The 25,361-nt window shown below is 55.2% G+C and overlaps 1 protein-coding gene across 2 annotated transcripts in view; it reads left to right on the forward strand.

The window, feature by feature from the left end:
* The first annotated feature begins 472 nt into the window (after positions 1-472).
* The window catches only part of SLC12A3 (solute carrier family 12 member 3), a 53,109-nt gene continuing 28,220 nt past the window's right edge, over positions 473-25,361 (forward strand). For both annotated transcript variants that reach the window (XM_089903133.1, XM_022555915.2), the window contains exons 1-18: positions 473-5,509; positions 5,946-6,092; positions 7,598-7,673; positions 8,394-8,489; positions 8,806-8,945; positions 9,341-9,451; positions 10,435-10,546; positions 11,365-11,495; positions 16,057-16,141; positions 17,065-17,219; positions 17,502-17,609; positions 18,077-18,200; positions 19,838-19,939; positions 20,856-21,011; positions 21,686-21,785; positions 22,269-22,380; positions 22,721-22,861; positions 23,892-23,998. In XM_089903133.1, coding sequence (XP_089759259.1) covers positions 5,228-5,509; positions 5,946-6,092; positions 7,598-7,673; positions 8,394-8,489; positions 8,806-8,945; positions 9,341-9,451; positions 10,435-10,546; positions 11,365-11,495; positions 16,057-16,141; positions 17,065-17,219; positions 17,502-17,609; positions 18,077-18,200; positions 19,838-19,939; positions 20,856-21,011; positions 21,686-21,785; positions 22,269-22,380; positions 22,721-22,861; positions 23,892-23,998 — 2,285 coding nt within the window. In that variant the 5' untranslated portion in view covers positions 473-5,227. The remainder of the gene's footprint in view (positions 5,510-5,945; positions 6,093-7,597; positions 7,674-8,393; positions 8,490-8,805; positions 8,946-9,340; positions 9,452-10,434; positions 10,547-11,364; positions 11,496-16,056; positions 16,142-17,064; positions 17,220-17,501; positions 17,610-18,076; positions 18,201-19,837; positions 19,940-20,855; positions 21,012-21,685; positions 21,786-22,268; positions 22,381-22,720; positions 22,862-23,891; positions 23,999-25,361) is intronic.

Here is a 25,361-nt window from a genome sequence, read left to right on the forward strand (position 1 = left end):
AGAAATCTCAGTTTTCTTGGTCCTGGTTGCTTGCAGAGGTTGCAGTCAGCCTCTGGCTTCCCAGATCTTTCCAGTGCCAGACACCTCCATCGTTGCCCTTCCCCCTACACTGTATACAGGGTTTTGTGTCTGCTCCCCACTTCCTCAATACCATCAAGTCTGTGCGCCCCCCCTGTGGGCAGGGACCCAGCCTCCATCATTTGCAGCCCTGGGCCTCTGCATGGCGCTGGCCCAGGGCAGCCATCGGTCGGGGAGGATGTTTGCCCAGGCTTGTCATCACTGCCTCAAACCCTCGGAGCCACATCCAGAGGAGGAAGCTCGCCGAGTTCTGGTATCGTTGCTGCAGCTGGTGTTGTGAATCAGGCCGACGAGCAGCGCATCCTCTTACCCGGCTATTTCACGACACCAGGGTTGCATCATACCCATCCTCTCCAGGCGAGCCTCGTGGGACCGGGGCGGATGTGGACGTGGGGATGGGGCGGGGGTTGGTGTGGGGGTGGGCAGTCTGCGTGTGAAAGATTGTTCTCTTTAGCCCACTGGGTCTCAGCCTGACTGCCCAGTTCCAGCTGGGGAGATTTCTAAGAATACTGATGCCGGCCCCTCACCCCCTTTTCGGCCCCAGGCCCATAGCATCTCCAGTGGGGGAGTCAGCATTTGTCAGAGGCCCCAGTGAGATGGTTGAGTATTGTGTGCAGTCAGGGATGAGCCCGAGGGCTCAGAGCTGTGCAGTTGTCTGTTCTGCCTGACTGTCACCAGAGCCCCTCCCGGCCCTCCCTGGCCCTGTTCTTTCTTCCTGGCACTGCTCACCACCCCACTATGCTCCCCACCAGCTTTCCAGAAACAGATGAGATCTGATTCCCCAGGACAAAGGCCAGTCTCCTACCCTGGCATTCAAGGCCCTCCTTGCCAGGGGTCCCTACTCAGAAATGACACCACATTTCCCCTATAGAGTCCTCCCTGTTCCCCTCTTCTCTCCAACTCCTGTCCTACATGAATCCGTGTGCTGATTCTATCGGCTCTGCCTTCAGAATATATCTCAACTCCCAACACTTCTCACGACCCTGCCATCCACATCTACTCCCCAGCCCGGCCACCACCTTCATGCACCCACAGTGGCCCCACTAGTCTTGCTTTGCCCTTGCCTCCCTCCATCCAATCTCCACACAATGACCAAAGTGAACTTTGAAAAATATAAATCTGACCATCACATAATAGAACGTGCAACTTCTAACCCTGGCTTATAAGGCCTGGTGTCCCCCCTTCCATGTCTCAAACCTATCTCCTCAGTCCCTCGGCTCCTGCCATCCTGGCCTCCTTGCCATCTTGAATCCCCAGCCACACTCCTACCCCAGAGCCTTTGCACATGCTCTCTCCTCTTTCTGGAACCCCTGTGCTCACACCTGCTCACTTATGGGTGTCTCCTCCTTATTGTTGGATCTCAGCTCAAAATTCTCATTCTCAGAGAGGCCTAAATGCCCCTCCTTTAAAAAAAAAGAAAAAAAGCTTTGTTTTCTTCATAGCACTTATCACTGAATGTACCATGATGATTGCTTGTTTACTGCTTGTCTGTCTCTTCCACTAGAATGTGAGCTCCAGGAGGGCAGGGCCTTTGTCTTGTTCCCCGTGGTGCCTTCCTTACCTAGCACAGGGTATGGTATGCAGTAGGCACTCAATAAATGTGAGTGACTGAAGAAACAATCGGACCACTTTCAGCCTCATCTCCCACCATTTCTTCCCTCCCCCGCCCACCATGGCACTGTGAGCTCCAGTCCCACCACCTGGTCCCTCCCACTGACCACGCCTTCCCAAGCCCCCATGACCCAGAACCCCCTCCATCCTTGCCTACGTCTCCCCTCAAGGCTCCCCCTCCTCCAGGGCAGCCTCCCTCCTCTGCTAGCCAGTTGCTGTGATCTCCTTGCTGGTTAGTCTGCCAGGCTAGGCTGTGAGTTCCAGTCCTGGTGCATAAAGGCTTAGGTGCCTCAGTGGCTGTGAAGACAGCAGGCCCTTCTGTCCTCACCATTTCAGCTCCCTGTACCTGGGGTTTTCCCTTCCAGGGAGTTTCCTGAGTCTTTCTGTTCCTTTAATACCCCATTCTTCCTCCTCGGAGATCCGGGAGAGGCCAGGGGCCCTAAGTCACCCAGCCAGGGGCCCTTAAGTGAGTGAGAGCCAGCCTGATGTAGGTGTCATTTCCATTTGGCTGCTAAGTGGGGGCTGAGGGAACGACTGGCTCAGAGCCCTGGAGAAACTGACAACTGAGACGGGAGCCTGACAGCCCCTGAGGCCAAATCCCAGGGTTTCACTCAGGGTTCCTCCAACTTCCACTCCTGGTCTCAGACCTGACAGGCTCTGGGCAACCTGGCAGCTGAAGCCCTGGAAGGCAGGAGTCGTGTGTGACCCACATGGTGCTCCCATCAAGAAGAGTGCCTCTGTGAGCATTTCTCAAAGGGATGGACTTCCATCCAAGGGCAGGAAGCCCCTTTCTTTGGCATCTGTGCTTTGGGACAAGGAGTTCCAACAGTCCCTTCAACTGTCCTATTGATAAGCCTTTTGAGGGGTCCTGCTTAAATCCCCCCACCCAGAGACATACAGATATGGGGGGCACAGGAAAGGCTTCTCGAAAAAGCAAATGCTCCCCTCCAGGGCTGGAAGGGACCTTGGAGCTGACCCAGGCCTGGGAATTGTAGAGGGGGAGGAAGTGGCTTGCTCAAGGTCATCCAGCAAAGCTGTGGGCCCTCATTCTGCCGGGGCCCCAGTGCTGCTGGAAACCAGCCTTGGTCCCTCTGACCACTTCCTCGCCTGAGATCTTAATCACGAATTTTCCACAGCTGCTCTGGGTACAGGGTATGTAGGGACGCGTAAGGGGGTGTTGGGCAGCTGTGGTTTTCACCAGTAAAGCGGCAGTTAAAGATGGAGAGGGCGATAAGGTCGTAAGCTCTACCCTGAGGCCCCGTGGGAGGGAAGGAGTAATTTGGCAGATGGGGCAGGGCGCTGCAGGGAAGGTGGAAAACTGACCACAGCTGTGGTCCTGGCCCTGGAGTCCTCACCTTGGAGCCTTCCCCCGTGCTGGCAGCTGGCTTGGGTTTGGGGACACCCTCCTGCAGAAGCCTCTCTGAGGAGGGGCCAGACGTCCTGGAGAGGGAGTAGGCAAGTCTGGGGGTCTGGGGAGCCCCGAGAAGAGTCTTTTAAAGAATTGAACACATAGTAAATATATCAACTTTGCAAAACAGTGCACAGTGATCATAATCTTTTGGGTTTGTCATCGAGGACCAGCCGTCCTCAGCTCACCTCTGTGCCTGATTGAGCTGGGAGGACCCCGAGAACCCACCCTTTGTCCCCATCCCCCCCCCCCGGGGTAGTTCTGTCAGCCAAGGGTTTCTATGGCAACCTCTCTTTGGTTCTGGCTTCCCTTCGTTACTCATTCAACAAGCGTTTAATGAGGACCTGCTCTGTGCTGTTCTAACTGCTTGGGAATGTCAGTGGACAAGATGGGCCCAGATCCCTGCCCCCGTGGACTGGTCTTCTAGCAAGTTGGATGAACTTTATGCCCCCCTTTCCAGGAAAATGCATTTAGGTATGAAAACTTGTCTACAAATTTGTGGGGCTCCTGGACCCCAATTGAAGCACCTTCATCTTAGAGGGGTGATTCCCTAACGCAGCTTGCTACCCTAACACAGTCTGAGCATTTCCTCCTGTCCTGGGCCCCTCTGAACCAGGAGTGAGGGGGCAGCAGAAGCCAGCCAGGCCCCCCGCAAGTTCTCAGTCCACTGGTGCTGACTTGCTGATGGACGTCATGGAGCCCCAGGGGGCTCTGAGCATCTCAGAGCTGGTCTCTGGGGACGTAGGTGAGCTTTGAGAGCCCAGCTCAGGTCTGAGAGGCAGGGCAGGGAGGTAGAGAAAGTGTGTCCCTCATGAGGAGGGCCAGAGCCTGGGCATAAGCCAAGCTTAGAAGCCTGTGGCTGGTGGTGGCCTTGAGGCCTCCATCCATCCCCTGCCTTCAGAAGAGCAGCTTGTCCTCCAAGACTCCGGTCAGGGGTCTGTCCTGTCCCTGGTTGTCCCCACCCTGACCTTCCTCCATGTGCATCTCTCCCATCGCCGCCCTCTTCACACAGCGGGGCTGGTCTCTTTCTAGGTCCGTTTCCCCCACTAACTCAGCAGCCCTGTGAACGTAGGCCTGTGCCCGCCGTCTGTGTTCCTGCCTCCTGTCTCCACCCATGACATGGTCAATGGTCAATAAGGTTTGTTAGTTGATTGGCTGAAAGATGCAAAACCCAGCAGGGATAACAAAGAGATGAGTGGTTTTCCTGTGAGCTTTAGGCCACCCACCCCCAGGAAGCAGACTCTGAGACAAAGGTGAGCCTGCAGGGCACTCACCAGTAGAGCTCTTGGGGTCAGTACCTCTGGTGAGAAGAGAAGGAAGCAGGACAGGACAGAGGGAGGAGTGGGCTGCTGTGTAGACAAAGCCTCAGCTGACCCTGGGGATTTCTGGAGGTGGGGTGGCTCCTCAGATCTGGGGGCAGGGCATCAGGCCTTTGCATCCCGCACCTATCATTGGATGAGAGCTCCATGGGGGACCTCAGCCATAGGCAAGGCCATTGCCATAGGAGCTGACACTGAGACCCCTCGCAGCAGCTGGGGGTTGTCCTTCTTTTCTGGTGGCACATCAGGTGGCCACCACACTACCTCTCTCATAGTAAGAGAGACTAACCTTTTATATATGTGTGTGTATCTTTTTAAATGTCATAACGTTTATCTATTCGAACATACTAAATAAACAAAATATAAAACTAAATACCATATACTGAAACAAGAGGTTTTTGAACCTCCGTGGAGTGGGTCCTCAGGCCATCAGGCTGTCTCTGGGGACCCTCGTAGGGTCCCTAAGGATCCTCTTGGTGAACACTCCTTCCTAGGGTCCGGCTGCTGATGTCCACTGCCCCCAAACTCAGAAGAGCCTCTCTAGGACCCAGGGGCTGGGCATGCCCCCCTTCTCTGCTGACCCAGCCCCGGCTCCCAGTCCAAGGCCATGTTGCTATCTCCAAGATCAGATGGTGGGTAGGACAGCATCAGGCACGTGCTCTGCCTCCCACCCTGTCCAGGGACCTTGCTCGCCAGCTGTGGGCGGTTTGGGCCAACCTCTCCGCCTCCTCCCTGCTGTGGCCCCAGCCTATAAAGCCACCCTGCGTGTCCCCGCCGACCCTGGCCCCCTCCCCTGACACCCAGAGCCACAATGGCAGAGCTGCCGGTGTCGGAGATGCCCAGGGACCCTGCTCTGTGCAGTGGGCGCTTCACCATCAGCACGTTGTTGGGGGGCGATGAGCCCCCCCCACCGGCCGCCTATGACAGCAGCCACCCCAGCCACCTGACCCACGGCAGCACCTTCTACATGCGCACCTTTGGCTACAACACTATCGATGTGGTGCCTGCCTACGAGCACTATGCCAACAGCACCCTGCCCGGCGAGCCCCGAAAGGTCCGGCCCACACTGGCCGACCTGCACTCCTTCCTCAAGGTAAACACCGTCCCAGAGGAGTGGCCCTTCCTGCTGTGTGACCTTGACCAGTTACCTAGCCTCTCTGAGCCTTGGCTCTGTCATCTGTGTCATGGGGACAAACAGGTGTCTTCCTCATGGGTTGAGAGGCCCACATGGAATGCGGGTATGGGAGCTGTAAAGCTCTGGGCACATGTAATATTCATTGCCCAGTCATTGGCAACCCAGTCAAGCAATCTAGGGTTGCCCAGAGAGGTAATGAGCTCCCGGTCAGTGGAAGTTTACAGAGTTTACACTCACCTAAAGGAGATGGGGAGAAGAGGGTAAGAAAGGTCTGCAGCAGAGACGGGGCTTGCTGGTTTGCTACTTGGGAGGCTGGACGGTGGAGGGTGGGGAGGCGGGGGAGCTGGATTTTCATGACCCCTGCCTGCCTGACCCACGGTCTCTGCGCTCCCAGCAGGAAGGCAGCCACCTGCATGCCCTGGCCTTTGACAGCCGGCCCAGCCATGAGATGACCGATGGGCTGGTGGAGGATGAGGCAGGTACCAACGGCGAGAAGAACCCTGAGGAGCCTGCGCGCTTTGGCTGGGTCAAGGGGGTGATGGTGAGCGGGGCGTGGATGGGATGTTCAGGGATGGGGGTAGGGTGACAGAGCTCCATTCAGGCTCAGCTTGGACTCTCGGGCCTTAGTAGTCAAGGCAGACCCAAGACTCAGCCCGGGCCTCAGTTTCCCCATCTGCCTAGTGACCTCAAATTTTCTCTGCTTTTGTACTTCCTGACCTCTGTTTACCTCCCAGACTGAGACCTAACCCTGGGGAAGATCTCTGTTTGTCTGCTCAGTCATCATGTGACCTTAGACAAGTTACTTAACCTGTCTATGCCTCACTTTCATCGTCTATGAAATGATGAGCATTCAATGAATTAATAGATGTAAAGCGCTTGGATGAATGCCCACCTTGGAGTTATTGAGAGAAACTGTGTTTCCCCAAAGAGCCCCCAGAGGGCAGTACTAAACACAAATCCACAACATTGTTTTCTCATTCTCCATGATGGGAAGGAGAAGGTTTGCTGTTTTAGACCCCAAGATAGCAAACAATCTAATGTACTTGGCTTTGGAAGACATTATGGCACTTTACAGAGGGGATCGCATGAGATCTAGGAGAAAGCTTCCCGCTCTGGGAGGCAGGAAGCCTGGGTTCTGACCTTAACTCTGCCAACTGCCTGCTTGGCTGTGCCTCTTTCTCCATCTGAACAGTCAACCCCCCTCTAGCTCCAGAGGCCCGTAATCCGGAGTCTGGGTCTCCCTCCCTCACTGTGGTGGCCAGAGCCTGGTGTGGGCCCTTCAGTACCTCAGAGCATGTGGAGGGCCTTAGAAATTTCCCAGGCCTAAAATTTTGAATCACTATGTTATATGCCTGAAGCTAATATAATATTGTAAATCAACTATACCTCAATTTTTTTTAATAAATTACATTCAAAAAATTTTTAAAGGCTTAAAAAAAAAAAAGAAAAGAAAAGAGAAAGAAAAAAGAAATCCCCCTGGGCTTGTAAATGCCACATGTCCCTCGCCCCAAGACGTGGCTGGGGCCAAAGACCACACCAGCCCTTCCCACACGGGATTCCAGCCTCAGCTGTGGCGTCTGGCTTTGCTTTAAATTCGGAAGCTGAAGTCAAAGCCACCTGAGCCCTGATTTCTGCTTGTATGTAGGGCATTGGCTCAGCTAGCATTTGCTGAGTTCCCCCTGAATGCCAGGCTCTGGGCCAACAGCTGGCCACTGGGCCATGAATGGGGCTGGCAGACACAGGACCCTGGGCTTGGAGCAGGGTGAGGGGTGATAATGCTTGCTGCCCATCCTCAGGCCTCGATGGAAGGAGGGTAGGAGAGTGGTGGGAGGGACAGGTGGGTCTCTGGGTACCCCTCCCCTCCCTGCCCCACAGAACCAGAGAGGCACTGAAGTGGGCACCCACTAAAGTGGGTGAAGCAAGGAAAGAACCCAGGTGTCCCCTAGGTGCCCGATGCCATGCCAAGACTGGGGACAGGGACTTATGTGCTTGACCTTGGGGTACTCAGCCCCCCCCAGGTGGCCTCTGACCCCCCTCTCCTCCCAGATCCGTTGCATGCTCAATATCTGGGGTGTGATCCTCTATCTGCGGCTCCCCTGGATTACCGCCCAGGCAGGCATTGGTGAGTGCTGCCTCTGGGGGGCAGGGGGAAGGTGCGCCCGGGTCCTGGTCCTCCCAGGCTCCATGGGAGCAATCTTGAACTTGGGTTACAGAGCCCACGGGTTACAGAGGTCAGGGCAGTGTGGCCAAGGAGCACTGGACGTGGAGTCAGCAGGCCTGGGGGCTCTCCCTGGCTCAGTTTGCCCTCAGTAAGTCACTTAACCTCTTGGAGCCAAATTTCTTCTGCAGAGCATCTGGGTTAGGAACTCACACTGTGGACAGACCAGCTGCTAGCTCTGTACCATGCTGTGTGACCTTGGACAAGTTTTTAACCTCTCTGAGCTTTGATTTCCTCATCAGTTAAATGGGGGCAATAACTGTCCCCACCTCACAGATCTATTGTGGGGTTCCTCTGATGCACATAAAACAGCACAGGGTTTGGCACCCAGAGGTGCTCATCAAGTGTAACTATTACTTTATTTTTTATTATTAAGAGAGGATACCTACGCTTCCATACGTAATGATTCTTTACATGTTGGCTTATCAGCTCCCTGGCTATTTAGAATATACCAGGAGGTAGACAGAGACCCATTTTTCAGATGAGAAAAGTGAGGCTCAGAGAAGGAAAGTGACTTAAGTCATGTGGTGAATCAGTTGGCTGATTCAGGTTCCTCAAATGGCTCCTTCTGAGAAATGCCCTGACTGAGTTTTGGGGCAATCACCTCCCCGCCCACCCCCACAGTCCTGACCTGGATCATCATCCTGCTCTCGGTCATGGTGACCTCCATCACGGGCCTCTCCATCTCGGCCATCTCCACCAACGGCAAGGTCAAGTCAGGTGGGCCCCACCCCAGCCCCAAGGTCCTCCTCGTGTAGGTCCCCGAGTATTCACCCCGGGAACGGGTCTCTGAACCACTCCTTACCCTCCACCCCCACCCAGACGGGGACACCCCAGGCTGCCCCTGTTGATTCCAGATGTAGGCTTCGGGCAGGCTCTCCACACCTATGGGACGGGATGGCCTTGGTTGTCTCCTGCTCCATGAACCCCCTGGGCCCCATGCTCACCCCCTCCCAGCCTCAGCTCTCCCTGCCCCAAGTCCACCCCAGCCAGGTGACTCCTCTGGTTTCATGGCTCCTGGCTCTGTCCCCAATAGGTGGCACCTACTTCCTCATCTCCCGGAGTCTTGGCCCAGAGCTAGGGGGCTCCATCGGCCTCATCTTTGCCTTCGCCAATGCTGTGGGTGTGGCCATGCACACCGTGGGCTTCGCAGAGACCGTGCAGGACTTGCTCCAGGTGAGGTAGGGGCTGGACCCCGGGCAGACAGAGCCCCGGCCGCCTGCCACATTCTCCTCCACACCTGCTGGGCCTGGCCTTCCTGCCCCTCTACCCAATTTGGCCTTTAGGGACCAAAGCCACAGTCTGATCATTGTGGGTGACTCTGATGATCTCTTCAAATAAAGACCGTCCCCAGAAGTCTCCTTCAGGGTTGCGTGTTGCCTTTAGGGCCAAATTGTCCAGACCCATGCAGTAGTAGCTGCTTTGGAGGACTTGTGGGCAGGGGAGGAGTCTGAGTTTGTGTTTTCCTATGAGAGGGCAACCATAAATGAGGTAAATCACGGTGGAGGAGCCTGGGGGGTAGGGTGGGCTGTTCAGAGGCAGCACGCAGCCTAGCCTGTCACCTCCCCCAGGAGCACGGCTCGCCCATCGTGGACCCCACCAACGATATCCGCATCATTGGCGTGGTCACCGTCACTGTGCTGCTGGCCATCTCCCTGGCTGGCATGGAGTGGGAGTCCAAGGTGAGGACAGGATGTTGGGGAGGGATGTGGGCACGGTCGAGTGCGGAAGCAGGAATCGCGGGACCTGGTCCCAGTCTTGGTTCTGCCTCTTGTTTGTGTCAGATGAGCTTTAAGTTCTGCTGCTGTGACACAGACCCTAAGGAAGGGGGCCTTAAGCCAGAATCGTTCATTTCTCTCTCATGGAACAGTCCAGGTGTGTGTGTGTGTGGCCCCTGGGGACCAGGTATTCAGGCACCTTCCATCCTGTGGCCTCTCTACCCCTGGGGTGTGGCCCTCATCCACCTGGCCCATGACAGCCCCCACCTCCATGTCCACAGCCCAGTCAGCAGGAAGGGGAAAGAGGGTGGAAAGGAGAGAGTCCCCTTCCCCTTTCCTTCTGTCCCAGCCTGGAAGTTGTACATATTCCTTCTGCTCACTTCCCGTTGGCCGGAACATGGTCCATGGCCACACCTCACTGTAAGGGGGGCTGGGGAAACGTGGTCTTCATCTGAACCTATCCCAAGCCCCGAGTCAGAGGTTCAGCATGAAATAAGGGAAGAGATGTTGGGCCACAGCCGGCAGCCTTGACCAGCAAAGCCCAGGCCCCGGCCGCCCTGCCTCTCGCCCCCTGGCTCTGACCTCCAGCTCCACCACCTCCCCACTGTTCCTTGAATGCACCAAGCTTATGCCCCCATCATTCTGCTGCTCCATTATCCTCCTCCTTTAGGACCCTTGAAGACACCTTCTCAGGCCACCCTGCTAAAGTAGCCTCAACCCAGTCCCCGGGACACCCCCTGTTCTTACTCTAGATTCATCCTCCTTATTTATCAGCAAGACAGGAGGCTTGCTATGTCGCCAGCTCCTAGAACAGAGCCTGTGGAGTAATGGGTGTTGAATGAGTGAATGAATGGGAGAGTAAGGGACCTGGGGCAAGCTCTTCCCTGCTGGGGCTCCCTGAACAGGCGGAGCCAGACCGTCTGACCTCCAGGCTCCCTTCCTCCCAGGCCCAGGTGCTCTTCTTCCTCGTCATCATGGTCTCTTTTGCCAACTACCTGGTTGGGACACTGATCCCCCCCTCTGAGGACAAGGCCTCCAAAGGCTTCTTCAGCTACCGGGGTACGTGCGGGTTGGGGCCACTGCCCGTGGCTCTGGGGACAGGGACAGTCTGCCCACGAGTCTGGCCCATTATGTGGGCACCAGTGTTACCGAACCAAACGTGGGTCCGCTTACCCGTGCGCAGTAAAGCCAATCTACTGACACTGGGTTGTGGTGAAGGAAAGTGCAGCGTTTATTTCAGGGTCAAGCAAGGAGTCCAAGGCAGCAAGTGCTTAAAAGACCCAAACTCCCTGAAAGCTTTCAGGGAAAGGTTTATAAAGATAGAGGGAGGGAGGGGGGTGTGGGGTGTGTGATCAGCTGGTGGACATTCTTCTGATTGGCTGGTGGTGAGGTAATCGGGAGTCAACATCATCAACCTTCTGGTTCCAGCTGGTCTGGGGTCTACGTGCTTGTGGGCAGCACGCAGTTAACTTCTCCCACCTGATGGGGGTTTCAGTAGCTGCAAAACAGCTCAAAGGATTTGGCTCAGAATATTACCTATAGCCCTTGAGGAGGAACTAAAAGTCCTTGACTTTGTTTAATGGTTAAGCTACTATTATTTTGTCTTGCTTGACTGTTTTCTTCCTGCATGTTCTCACTTCTCTGATTAAATGTATTCTTTGACTAAAGCTTATCTACAGACAAAAGGCAGGCAGAGGACATGGGTGGGGGTCAATTCTGGGAAGGCCCCGTAGGGTCCTGCTTGGTTACATGGGGAGGCTGGCACCCCCGACCCCCACAGCCAGGAGCTGCCATGGGAACCCCCTGCCCACCCGGCTGGGCCCAGAGAGGGTGCCCAGGCCTTCCAGGAGGCCCTGACTCAGGCCTTGTTTTTCCAGCGGACATTTTTGCCCAGAACTTGGTGCCTGACTGGCGGGGCGTGGACGGCAGCTTCTTCGGGATGTTTTCCATCTTCTTCCCTTCAGCCACGGGCATCCTGGCAGGAGCCAACATCTCCGGGGACCTCAAGGTGAGCAAGACGCCCAGCCCTCCTGCCTCCTGGCCCTATCCTACCAGGATGTCCCACTGGGCACTGAGCAGAGCCCTGAGACCCCAGGGCCAGAGCTTCTAAACTTCTGTGTGACGCAATCCAAGCCAACCCAAATCCATCCCATTCATCCCACTCCATTCTGAGGCTGTTGATTGGCACCACTGCACTCTAGGCCTTGAGGGCCACCCTCAAATGGGCTAGTCTCCTCCCTCGATCCTGGGACTCCCAGCCTAAGGGGAAGACTGACCCAGCTTGACCTTCCAAAACTCAGACGGGATCGGGCATATCCTCCCAGGGCTCTCCATCGTCTTGATGCGGGCAGGCTCCTTGGCACGGCATGTGAGGCCCCAGCCCCATGGGAACTGTTGCTGTTCCCATGACCCCTGCCCCAGCCCTGAGGATCTACTGCTTTGCCCCTGTTGCCCTGTCCCTCCCTCCACACCTTTGCCTCTGCTGTGCTCTCTACCTGGGACTCGCTATCCTCATTTCTTTACCTTGTAAAGTTCTGTTCCTCCTGCAAATTAAAGCCTCCATCCTTACACCTCTCCCAGCCCTTTTGTCAGTTTTGGTTCCTCTAATTTAGTGATGTCAGGCCACTTATGTCTCTGCCCTGCCGCACCTGGAGAACTGGGGCCTACCTCTCTGTCCCTATTCCCAGCTCAGGGTCTGACGTGTCCTAGGTGCTTGGTGCCTGTGTGTTGAGTGAACAGTGGTGGGATGTGGCAAATGGGAAGTGTTAGAGCAGAAGTACAATGCGCACAAGTGGGGGAGAAGTGCAGACTGAGGTGGCAGGGGCTCCAGCAAAACTTATGGCTGAAGGTGGGGCTGAAGCTGGGCTCTGAGAGACGAGAAAGCCAGCGGAATCTTTGCCAGAGGGAGGTTATCAAAGGAGCTGGTACACAAGTGGGGATGAACAGTGAGAAGCCTGGCTTTGTGCTGGGGACCTTCACCCTCCATCTCAGTCCCGCTCGAAAGGTGCTCCTTGATGCATTTTCTTAAATGAATTAAGAATTGTGCACTGGAGGCAATCTCGAATTGCAGCGTGGCTCTAGCAGGACCTGGAAATCAGAGGGAGGCTGTGTTTGCCCGGCTCCTCTCCCTTCTCTGGGGAGCAGCCAGCAGGGGCCTGGTCTGCCTGCCCCGAGTTCTCTGCAGAGCTCGGGCTTGTGCTCAGGTGGCCTGGTTCCCCTCCCAGCCCCGTTATAGATCATCATAGCCTGGGGATTTATCTAGATGCTTTATCAAGCTTCTTAGGTTACCAACCGGCCCAGTGTGCAGGCATCAGGGTCAGGCAGCTGTCTCAGAGCTGGGGGCAGGGGCAGGCATCTTCTTCTGTCTTAAATGCCCTCAAGCCCTAAAGGGACACTTTTCTCCTAGATCTGGCCCCCTGCCCATCCAGTGGGACAGTAAGTCCTCGGCGAAGAGCAGCTCCCGTTCATGCGGACTTTATGCAAGTCCCTTAAAACCTCTCTGGACCTCAGCTTCCCCAGCTGTAAACTGGGACTCACGCAGCCCCGGCTTCCCAGGGCAGGGAGCAAGGATTCAACGTGCTACTTTACATAAAGTGCTTACAGCAGTGCCCAGCCCAGAGGAAGTGCTAAAGGCTGGCTGTCAAGGCCAATGTCATTTTTACCATGTGGCCAGCACGGTGCCTCCTTCTTTAAAAATAATATCTGTGGGACAGCTGTAAGCTTCTACCATCATCACTCCCATGTTACAGACGAGCAAACCAAGCTTAGAGAGGGTTAGGGGCTTGCCCAGGGTCCCACACACAGGTGTCAGAGGATCTGGAATTCAAGTTTCTAAAACAAAGAGACCTCAACTTTATCACAACAACTCCATCATTCAACCAATATTTTTTGAGCACCTGCTTTGAGGCCAGTGTCTTGTGGATGCAGCAGTAAACAAAAGAGACACAAATTCCTGCCCTCATGGAGCTGACATGCTAGTGAGAGAGACAATCAACGAATAAATAAGTAAAATCTGTAGTTTGCCTGACGGTGGTTGAGCGATGGGGAGAAAAATCAAGCAGAGAAGTGGGGAGGCAATCCCTGGGTCAGGGGTGCAGAAGCATGGTGTGAATTTACACAAGGTGACCAGAGACTCCTGAGAAGGTGACATGTGAGTCGAGACCTAAAGGGGTGATGACAAAGTTGTCATTGTTACTATTAATCCTTTACGTCCCCCAACCCTTTAGTGCTTACAGAGCAGTCTCGTGACCATGATCTCATGTTGGTTTAATCTTCACAACCACCCTGTGCTAAGGCCAAGAAAAGCATTATTAACTCAATTTGCTGATGTGGGGGATGGGTGCTCAGAGACAAGGGACTTCCTAGTGACTGCCGTGGGATCTGTGCCAGGCTGGTGTTGTCCCAGGTTGTGTCGCAATACAGTCCCCACCCCTAACAGCTTATGTTTACAGGCGCTGGCTACATGCCAGGCTACTTTCTTATTTCACAGATAGCGGGGGAGAGACACTGAGGCTCAGAGAGGTTAAAGGGTTTGTTCCAAGGCACACAGCCAGGAAGAGATAAGCAAGATGTGGGCCCAGATATGCCTGATTTGTGAGTTGGGCTCTGAGATTTCATGCCAAGACATGAGGGTAGGATGGAAGCCTGGTGTATTTATTTCCTGTGGCTGCTGTAACACGTTACCACAAACTTGGTGGCTGAAGACAATGGAAATTTATTCTCACACAGTTCTAGAAGCCAGAAGTCCAAAAAAAGGTGTCAGTAGAACCATGCTCCCTCTGAAGGCTCTACGGAAGAATCCTTCCTTGCCTCTTCCAGCTTCTGGTAGTTTCCAACAATCCTGAGCATTCCTTGTCTTGTAGCTTCATCCCTCCAATCTCTACCTCTGTCTTCATGTGGCCTTCTTTCCTCTGTGTGTCTCTGTGTGTCCTCTCCTCTCCAAGGACACCAGTCATTGGATTTAGGGCCCACCTAATCCAGTATGACCTCATCTTAGCTAATTACATTTGCAAAGATGCTATTCCCAAATAAGGTCATATTCTGAGGTTCTGGATAAATGTGAATTTTGGGGGACACTATGCCACCCACCATAGGTGAGCTGGGAGGTTGACCTGGTCTGTTGGCCTTGGGACCAGGGACTCAGGGCAGGGCTGGCTGGCCCATAGTTGCAGGGCCCCCAGAGCAGAGACCTCAGCAGCCCGGGGTGCTCCAGAGCCTCCAGCCTCCCTCCAGCTCTGCTCCCACTTCTCTCTGACCCGCCGCGCCCTTCTTCCCACCCCAGTGCCTTCAGAGCCACGTAAATCGTCCCCTCCACGCTGAGGCCTTCCAGCGTTCCTGGCAGTGTCTCCCCCACCTTGTCTCCCAGCGCACTGTGATCCTCTCTGTGGCGGGCACCATCTGCCCTGTGTTGGCAGGATCCCACCTGTACCTCCTCCACTTGGGCCAGGGCTCCTTAAGGGCAGGTTCAGGGCCTGGTCATCACAGATTGACCATGGGTTCCAGCACAGGGCTCCGAGCGTCTGAGGCAGAGAGCTGGACCATGGCCAGCTTTGCTTCGACTTGCCAGTGAATTTGAACAGCGTCATGGTCCCTCCAAGCTCTGTCACCTGTGATTCTTCCTGCCAGCTGAGCGGTGAGCAGAACGGCCCAGAAAAGGCTGGCAGGTTTACGAATTTACTTCCTATGGCTGACGTGACCTTCGCCTCCAAGCTAGGGTCTGTGCCTGGATGGGAAGCTTGCCATAAAAATCCCAGCCTGCGTTACTCCACCCAGGATCAGCACCCCCGGGGGGGCCTGAGGCTGTGGACCTCGGCGTGGTCAGGACCAAGCCGCTGGGGCTCAGTGAGCTGGGCCTTGCTCACAGCTCCCTGGCCTCAGTTTCGCCACTAGCCACTTCTCAGGAAGCTATGTTTGAGAAAGTGCCTGGAAGAATGAAACCCATGACGTGGATGTGAAGGTCTGCTACTGCTGCCAGGAAAGCACCAGCAGAGTTCTTTCTCGAAGAGGAAGGAGAGAGTTTGGGGCTTGTCTCTATATTGATTGCTGTGGAACCAGACAAATCAACTGGCGCATAATAGTGACCGCGCGCAGTGAACCCAGCTGGTGAGCTGGGCCCTGGTCGAGGAGCTTGACAAGGATTAACTGGTTTCACCAGCATCCCTGTGAGGCTGGAGGGGCTGAGCATGGGAGGACATGCACGCTGCCCAGTGATCACCTGGATTTGCCTCAGGCAGGCTGACTCGGGAGCCCTCCACCTCACCCCACCCTTCACAGCCCCCAGAGCAAGCGTCAGCCAGGTGTCCTCGGAGACCAGGCCTGGGGCTGCTTGGAGTTCCTCTCTCTGCCTTGGGCTCCCAGGGCCCTGAATGTGGTCTCAGCTGTCCCCTTGGTTCTGTCCTGTCCCCCTCTCTGGGTCCTCAATCTCGAGGTGCCTTCCTCTCAGTGCCCCGGGGAAGGGGGTTCTGGTGGGTCAAGGTCAGTGTTTGCTGCCCCACCCTCAGCCTGACAAGGACAGGGCCTGGGAGGAGGCCCAGGGGCTGCCTGATGCCCTCTCTCCCTTCCTCCTCCAGGACCCTGCTGTAGCCATCCCCAAGGGAACTCTCATGGCCATTTTCTGGACCACCATTTCCTACCTAGCTATCTCGGCCACCATTGGTAAGCTGCCGACCCAGACCCTGGAGGGGTCACAGGGTGCCGCCTGGCTCTCTAACAAGGATGTCTGGGCCGGGAGGACATGGCACCCCCAGGAAGTGGAGCCTCGAACTTTATTTTGGGGGGCACCTTGGGGGGTAGTTTGTGGTGGAGATGGGGGATCACCCCAGGCTCCTCTGGTCCCTTCAAACCTCAGGTTACAGATTCCATGGTATGAAAATCCTATAGGAAAAGTCATGTTCCAACTCCAGGAATAATGATCAGAACAATGAGGAGGAGGAGGAGGAAGATGACTCTAGCAACTGACTTATCACCACGTGCCCAGCCCTTTACATGCCTTATTGCATTTAATCTGAGCACTATCATTTCTGCCACTTGACGGAGGAGAAAACAAGGGCTTAGCGAGGTTAAGCGACCTGCCCAAGGTCACAGAGCCTGAGTGGTAGAGGAGGGCTGTGGACCAGGCCTGGACTGCTGACACTCGCCTCTCACTGAGATCCTCACACATGCTCTTGCTCCCAATAGCCACATCGTGGGGTGAGCTGCTCGCAGGTGGCCAAGGGACGTGGCCCAGGTCATAGCCACTTAGGGCCTGAGATCCGGTTCTCCACTTTAAGGAGGACACTGTGACCTCAGGTCACTTAAGCTCCCTGTGTCTCTGTAGAATGGCAATGACAATAAAAGTAGTAGTAATACCTGTTTCCCCAGAGTGTTTAAAGTCCTTAACACAGGGCCTGGCACATTGGAGGTGCTCCTGCATGGTGGCTAAAGTCATTGTCGTCATCATCATTATTATCATAAAGTAAAGGAAGAGCTGGCCCATCAGCAGCATGTCGCCCTCTGCAGAAGCGTCTGGTGTTTTCAGGGTGGGGAGGGGAGGGGAGAGGAGGGAAAGGAGGCCTCAGCACGCCCTCCTTCCTCCTCAGGCTCCTGTGTGGTTCGAGATGCCTCCGGGATCCTGAATGACACGGTGACCCCCGGCTCAGGCGCCTGCGAGGGGCTGGCCTGTGGCTACGGCTGGAACTTTACCGAGTGCTCCCAGCAGCACAGCTGCCGCTACGGCCTCATCAACCACTACCAGGTACGCGTGGCCCTGCCAGAGACAGGGAGGGCCGGGTGGAGGCTGGACTGGGCTGGGGTAGACAAGGTTTGGGGGGCTGGCCCCAGGCTTGGGAAAAGAGCTTCAGGTAGGGGCCTGGGCCCAATTCTTGCCCTGTTGGGCACTGGGTCCCCAGTGAAGGTTGCAGACTCAGGTGGCAGCTCCCAGACTCAGCCCCTGCCTGCAGCGGGGACTGGGGTGCCCTGGGTGGGGGCTCTGGGCCCCACCCCTCACCATGGGGACCTGAACCCCATGTCCCTGCAGACCATGAGCATGGTGTCGGGCTTCGCACCCCTGATCACGGCCGGCATCTTTGGGGCCACCCTCTCCTCAGCCCTGGCCTGTCTCGTCTCTGCCGCCAAAGTTTTCCAGGTGAGGCTGTGGAAGGGGGCGGGAGTGTCTAGGAGGCCAGGTGCAGGGGGCCCCAGGTGACTGCCACAAAGGCCTGGAGGAGTCATATGACCTGGTGTCTAGACTGAAGGAAAAGGAGCTAGTAAAGCAAACGCTTGCAGGAAGCAGCCCCTTCCTGTGCCGAGCTTTGAAGAGCAGCTGCCTTTCCCACCCCTCACTCCCTCTGTGCAGCCTGGCACCCCGTTTGCAACCCCCCTCCCAGTTTCCCTCTGATGTGATCAGCCCCTTTTGCCCTTTCAGTCTTCGTGGTGAGGTGGGGAGGGCAGGAGATCAGTCCCCTTTCAAGAGACAGAAGCCGGGACCCAGGTCAGGAAGTGCCCTGCTGAGGTCACGGAGAGAGCAAGCAGGGCCTGGGGTCCAGGTGGCCATAGGGGAGGGGATGGGGCAGGTCCCGGCCAGGGGGTAAGCCCATCGTCCTGTGCCCACAGTGCCTGTGCATGGACCAGCTGTACCCGCTGATCGGCTTCTTCGGCAAAGGCTATGGCAAGAACAATGAGCCAGTGCGTGGCTACCTGCTGGCCTATGCCATTGCTGTGGCCTTCATCATCATTGGTGAGTGGCCACAGGGTACGCAGGGCTGCCACCTCTCCCGGCCAGCCGTGAGGGCCATGGGGACAGGGCCCGACATGCTTCCCCTGGCTCTGCATTCCTGTGTCCTGGCAGCTGGGACCTCCCTCCCCAGGTCTGAACTAGCCCCCAGGAGCACATTGGGAACACAGGACAAGCTGACTGATTCCTCCTCGGGAGCTGGTACAAACAGCTGGATCACTATCTCTGTAGGTATAGAACCTAGACCAACCTCATTTCTCAGATATTGAGCTGCTGGATCCCTTGGGCTCCAAGGTAGGGGACGCCTTAGGAGAAAGATTCCAGTTAATCAGTTAATTAGATTGACTTTCTATCCTGGCTTTGCCATATGCCAATTGTGTGACCTTGGAAAAAATCACCTCCTAGAGCCTCGGTTTCCTCATCTGAAAAATGGGAGTAATAATGCATAGAGGGTGTGTCACAGATGGGCAGGAAGAGACCATGTGTGTATATCACACACACACAAACACACACACACACACACATGCATTCATATACGCACACACTCATGTGTGCACACTCCCCAGTACTTCCTGATTTACTTAGCCAACGAGGCAGAACTTGCTAGGAGAGAGGTGGCCCTACCAAGCAAGGGCAATCGCTGTGCCTTGGCACAATGACCCCTGGTCCCTGCTCCCTATGCAGGAATGGGGTCAGGATCAGCTGTTGGTGAACCTCCCCAGCCTGGGGGGCACCTTCCTGCCACAGCTGAATCCCTGCTCTGATACTTAGGCTGGCATCACCAAGCCATGAGACATAACCCAATGGTCTAGCCACTTCCACTCAAGGGAACCTTTCTGGATACTAGATACTCCTGGATCCTGCACCAGATGAAGAGGCAGCAGGGCCACAAGCAGGGAATGGAAACGCCTAGTCAGGCCTGGCATTCCCAGATGTTCCTGGATGTTTTCTGCTCACCCTGCCGTCCACCCCTGCCTCGGGTTTGATGTCGTTTTATCTGGGTGGTTCTGACTGTACCTCAGATGGAGGATCACGATCTCAAATGCTCTGGGGCAAGGCTCTTGTGCTAATTCAATGGACTCATATTCAGAAGGCCTGGCACATAAGAGTTGTTTGTCTTGTTTTGGGATCCACAGAAGCAGGCCCTGAGACAAGGATTCACATGCAAAAGTGTGTCTAGGGATGCCAGGGGTTGCAGCAGGGCAGGGACTCGTGAGACAGGGAAGGGAAGGAGCCGGTTCTTGAGTGGGTTTCCATTGTGGGTGGAACTGAGATACAGTCTCAAGGTTTCAGAAAATAGAGAACATGTGTCTTGGGTCACACTGTAAAATGTATTTCTTACTGTAATTTGTGGTCACACAAAGAAGTGTGATAGCCACTGTTCTTGGCCATCCCGTAGCCTGATGGGATCTACCCTCACACTGCTCTCCATCCTCTTTAGAGCTGGCAGTTTACAGTTTACAAAACACTGGACTTTGAGATTCACAAAATGATGAACCCATTTCAGAGATGAGAAAGTTGAGACTCACTGAGCCTCGGTGGCCCATTTGGGGTCCCTTTATCCTGAGAGGGAGGGTACCAAGGACTCCTTGGTGGAGTTGCCCAGTAGACTGTTTCCTCTCTCCCTTGGGTCCCTGAAGCTGAGCTCAACACCATCGCCCCCATCATCTCCAACTTCTTCCTGTGCTCCTATGCGCTCATCAACTTCAGCTGCTTCCACGCCTCCATCACCAACTCACCCGGTAAGCAAGACCCTCCCCCTTCATGGGGGGAGGCACCTGGGGCTGGGGTATGGAGCGGGGAGTGGAAGGCATGGATGCAGGTGGGCAGACCAAGGTCACCTCTCAAATTGAAATCAATTAAAGGGACCATTCATATAATAACAGTAATAACAGCTATCCTTTATCAAGCACTTACAACGTACACTATACATGGATTCATGCACTGTTTACAGTATGCAGAGACTTTACTAGTGCCTTCCTACACCAGTTTTAAGGGAGTCAGGAGTCTGACTCCCCAGAGAGGGAACAGAATCGTCAGTCACAGACGGGGTGGCTGCAGGTTGCACGTTGACCAACTCCAGGGGGTGCCACTCATAGATGTTATAGATTTTTATGTTTATTATGAAAATTTTCTGGCAGATGGCAGTAAAGAGTCTCAAGGAAGACTTTTTCTACTTAGCCCCAAATCGCCGATGGGCTGGTCCTGGGGCCACCTTTTCCCTAGACCATGGACCATGGTGCCCTGGAGTTGTGCCGTGGAGCGGCTGTCACTAGTGGCGGGCGTGGCATGGCCTGCAGGTGCAGGGCTAGGCAGAGTCATGTCCTTCCCCTCCATCTCACCCCCTCGGCTCTGTGTGAGCCCCAGAAACCAGCACTGCTGTGACATTGGATGTCCTGTGGCCGTATTTGGCCAGAGCTGGACACCTCCCCCTTGGTGTAGCCTGTTCACATGGCAGGATGACAGCCAAGGCAGGTGTGTGGCCCTACCAGAGCCTCCAAGCCCAGCTCCAGGAAGCAGGGTGGGGGGGCGGGCACAGACTGGGACCCCAGCCCTGGGCATTGCGGGCATTGCCACCCAGGCCCTGCCCAGCTATGCTGGCCCAGGAGGAGGCTCCGGAGTACTGAGCGTACGTCCTGCCCTGTGCCCCCCACCCAGGGTGGAGACCCTCATTCCGATACTACAGCAAGTGGGCGGCACTGTTTGGGGCGATCATCTCCGTGGTCATCATGTTCCTTCTCACCTGGTGGGCGGCCCTCATCGCCATCGGTGTGGTCCTCTTCCTCCTGCTCTATGTGATCTACAAGAAGCCAGGTGTGCGGTCGCAGGCTGCCCAGGGGGTCACGCGTCCCTTCTCACCCTGAGGCTGCCAAGCCGTCCTGCCTGTCAGCTCAGCCAGAGGGCCTGCCTCAGGCGCTGTGCTCTCAAGGGCCCCCCTCTGGTGCTCCAGCCTCATCCCTTCCCACAGGTTGAGGAGCCCCCGGGAGTGTGCCCACTCAGAGCCCACACCTCTACTACTAGACCACCCCCCACCCCCGGACACGCAGGACCTGACATTGCCTGCCCAGGTCCATCCTCCTGAGAGTGGCCGGCCCACTGGTGTGCACACCAGGCCGAGGGCTGCCTGACTGAAGGGCAGCCAGCCCAAGCCTGGACGTGTGGGCGGGGATGTGTACACGCGTGCAGGCAAGGATCCCAGGGTGACAGCAATCTGGGGGTGGGATGCAGAATGCCGGGAAAGCCTAGCGCTCTAAAGTAGAACCCGGCCTTCCAGGTCATTGTGAAGATCTTTTCGTCAAGGGAGGAGAATGTTTTGTAGAGTCATTAGCTTGATGCATAACGTTTAAATGTGTAGCCATATTGCATGTGCAAACGTTAGGAACAGATCTACAGGCTGTCTACCTGCTCCCACGGTGCTCGGTTCCTGAAGGTCAACATATGTATGTCTGGTTTCTCCCATGACTTCTAACCTTGCACACGCCCCTCAGAGGTGAACTGGGGCTCCTCGGTACAGGCTGGCTCCTACAACCTGGCCCTGAGCTACTCGGTGGGTCTCAACGAGGTGGAGGACCACATCAAGAACTATCGGTGAGTGCAGCCTTGCGGATGCCTGGGAGGCAGGGCTGGCCGTGACCCTGCTCCCGGATGCTCCAGGCCAAGGCCTGTCACCTGACCGGCAGACTCATGGTGGGCACGGCCCCCTCGCAGAGAGGAAACAGGGTGGAGGAGCACTGCTCAGCAGTCAGGAGACCGGGGCTGACACTGCGCAGTGGGGACCAAGCAAGTCTAGTGACTTCTCTGTACCTAAGTTTCTACAGCGGAATATGCTCTGGGCAATACAGTCGTCCCTCAGTATCTGCGGGGAATTGGTTCCAGCCCACCTCCCCACCCCCACCCCAGTCCCTTACATAAAAAGCCTAGCATAGTTGGCCCTCAGTATCCGTGGTTCCACATCCACAGATTCAACCACCACCCTTGGTTGAGGTGGTGGAGGTGGTGGAACTCCAGGGGCACCTCCAGACCCCCAGCTCTGTCCTGACGGCTCACACCCTTTTCCCTTCCCCTCCTCAGCCCCCAGTGCCTGGTGCTCACGGGACCCCCCAACTTCCGCCCAGCCCTGGTGGACTTTGTGGGCACCTTCACCCGGAATCTCAGCTTGATGATCTGCGGCCACGTGCTCATTGTGAGTGCCCCCTGCAGGGGGGCGGGGCTGTACTCCTGGAGGAGCCCCTGGGCACCAGGTCCACCCCCGGGGGCAGCAGGAGGGGCTGTGGTGCCCAGGACAGGTTCTCTCCCTCCCCCATCCCTATCCCTGGCTTGCCCACACTGTCCTGCCTCTCACCGGCTCCTTCCATCTTCCTTCCACCCCTCCCCCTCCCTCCTCCTCCGCTTTTCCTCCCCTAATTCCATAAAGGAGAACCAGCAATGAGCTCAGGGGACAGCCTCCAGGGCAGGAGAGGGGCTGAGTCCCAGGCCAGAGGGTGAAGGCCACCCCTGATGTCACCTGCCCCTGTCACCCACAGGGACCCCGCAAACAGAGGATGCCTGAGCTCCGGCTCATCGCCAACGGGCACACCAAGTGGCTGAACAAGAGGAAGATCAAGGCCTTCTACTCTGACGTCATCGCTGAGGACCTCCGCAGTGGTGTCCAGATTCTCATGCAGGTGCGTGGGCCCGGGGCTTCCTCACAGGACTTAGTTGGTGTGACGACCTGGAAGGTGGGATGCCGTGAAGGGCTAGTTGAAGCCCCTTTTGCTGCAACAGGAGTCCCGCCTTTCTTGCCTTTCCAGATGTGCTGATTCAGGACACTTTCTCAAAGTGCCCAGGGCCTGGGGAAACTGCTTTGGAGGCCTGTGGGAGCTGACGACACATTTTGTGATTTTGGTTTTTTTGAGATATAATTTATACACAGCAAACTGAAATAGTGTATAGTTTGATAAATGTTTACATATGCAGACACCGCTCAGTGCTGTGAAACCACCAGTCAGATCAAGTTCTAGAACATTCCACTGGGCAATTCATTTTACTGTTCAGTTTTTTCATTTGTAATGGGATGCATGAATAAAATAACAGTTGTTAATTCTGAGTCAACATAGGGGAATCCTTTTCAGTATTTCTCAAAGTTAGAAAGAAGAGCATACGAGGTCTCCTTTTGGGATTATAAAAATATTTGGAGAGTAGGTAGAAGTTATGATTGCACAATATTTTAAGTATACTAAGCGCCACTGAATTATACACTTTTAAATGGTTGATTTTCTGTTATGTAAGTTTCACCTCAAAAAGTAAAAAAAAATTTTAACATAAAAAAAAGAGAAATATAAAAGATGTAAGGATTAGATGACCCAGGAATACTCCAAGCTTGACATCCAAATTCAAGTCCCTTGTTATAAGAAATAATTTACTAGAGAAGCTGGAGCTGGGATAATCCAGAACTTATGGGACAGTCCAGCCACTGGCCCCGGCTTGGAGAGGCCGCAGGGGAATAGCTCTGGCTGTAGCTTCACATTTCTCGTGGGTGTGTCCAGGCAGACAGGACCCTGAACTGGCAGATGTGTTTCCTAAGCCCCCATGACATGGCAGAGAGGACAGCTGGGGCTGAGATGGAGCCCCACCCTAGTCACAGAACAGAGCCCCATGGGGCCTGTGGCCTGGTTCCTCACCTCATCCCCTCCACCCCCCCCTCCCCCACGGCAGGCTGCAGGTCTCGGGAGGATGAAGCCCAACATTCTGGTGGTCGGGTTCAAGAAGAACTGGCAGTCGGCTCACCCGGCCACAGTGGAAGACTACGTCGGCATCCTGCAGTGAGTGAGGGCATGAGGGAGGCAGAGCCTGTGGTCTCTCAATTTGGGCCTTCGGAGTTTCCTGGGCCTTGGGAAGTAGAGGGGGAAACAGTGGGTGCTGTAAGGAGCTGAGTCCACTCGTTCGAAGCTGAGGAAGAAAAAGACAGTCTGAGGGTTCCCCACTCTGACCTGTGAGTCATAGACACCAAGATCAGCAGAAACAGGCAGGTAACACAGTAAAGTGGGCCCAGAGTGGGCATTAGGGAGCAGTGGGGATTGTGGCAAACTGGAGAGAACAGCTGCTATTTGGCTCCAGCTAATCGTGCCCAGGCAGAAATGTGGGCCCGGTGTTGCTAGATCTAGTTTTTCAGAGAAGATGAAAATGTGGGTTTTTAGGTGAAAATCTTGTGTCCACCTGGAGGCTGCAGAAGACCTGCAGATGGCCAGCTCTCAAGCTGTGAGGTGGTACCTCTGAAACCAGGCTTCCGAGGAGGCGACAAGCTTGGGAGATTGGACCAGGGGTATAAACTCCCTAGGGATTTTAGGGTTAATTCCAAACTCTTTCTCCTTCAGCTCTTGCTGTGCAAGGTCCAGAAAATGCCTACCTGAGTTGTTTTCTGCATTGACGTGGTACAGAGAGGCAGTGTGCAGGAGCATTTAAAGAACATGAGGCTGAGTGTTGGGGACCTGGGCCCTGCTTCCAGGTCTGCTGTGAACCAGCTGTATGACCCTGAGCAGTGCATCTCACTGCCTCTAACAAAATTACAACAGGAGGCGGTGTATACCTGCTTTTCAGGAACCCCCAGCTTCAACATGCCGAAACTCCAAATTGCTGGGGCCTGAAAGGCCCCTGTCCCAGTGATGTGTAATTAAAGGAGTCCAGAGAGGGCAGTGCTTAGCCTATTATATTAGCCCTAGTGCTGGGCTCTTGGGCACTGTGTCAACCAGGCAGTAAACATACTTGTGAGGTAGGAGCCTTGTAGACATTTATATAGACAACCTATTGATGTCTTCATGAGCGAGGCCATTCTTGTGTGCACACCTGTCCTCAGGGTTTCCAGCCTCAGCTATTTAATTCTAATCCCAGCTGGCCACTTCCTTAGTGTGTGTCACGGGCAAGTTACTCCTTAGAACTCAGGTTTTGCATCTGTCAAATGGAGAGAGTAATTCCCATCCCCACCTCTGCTGGCAGAGTTGTGAGGAGTAGCTGCATGTATCAGGAGGACAGGGCCTGGCCCTAAGACTGGCCTGACTCAGTTTTCCCCAAGTACAGGGTCTGTAGGATCCATAGTGCCACAGATGGTAGAGCTAGTGAGGTCCTGGGGGCCTTTCCAGTCCTGCCTGCACATTATACAGATGGGGAGACTGAGGCCCAGAGAGGAGG

Source organism: Delphinapterus leucas, chromosome 20 (genome assembly GCF_059928025.1).
Source record: "Delphinapterus leucas isolate spDelLeu-1000000601 "Yukka" chromosome 20, BTC_Dleu_Yukka2, whole genome shotgun sequence".
In the NCBI taxonomy this organism is placed as follows: domain Eukaryota; kingdom Metazoa; phylum Chordata; class Mammalia; order Artiodactyla; family Monodontidae; genus Delphinapterus; species Delphinapterus leucas.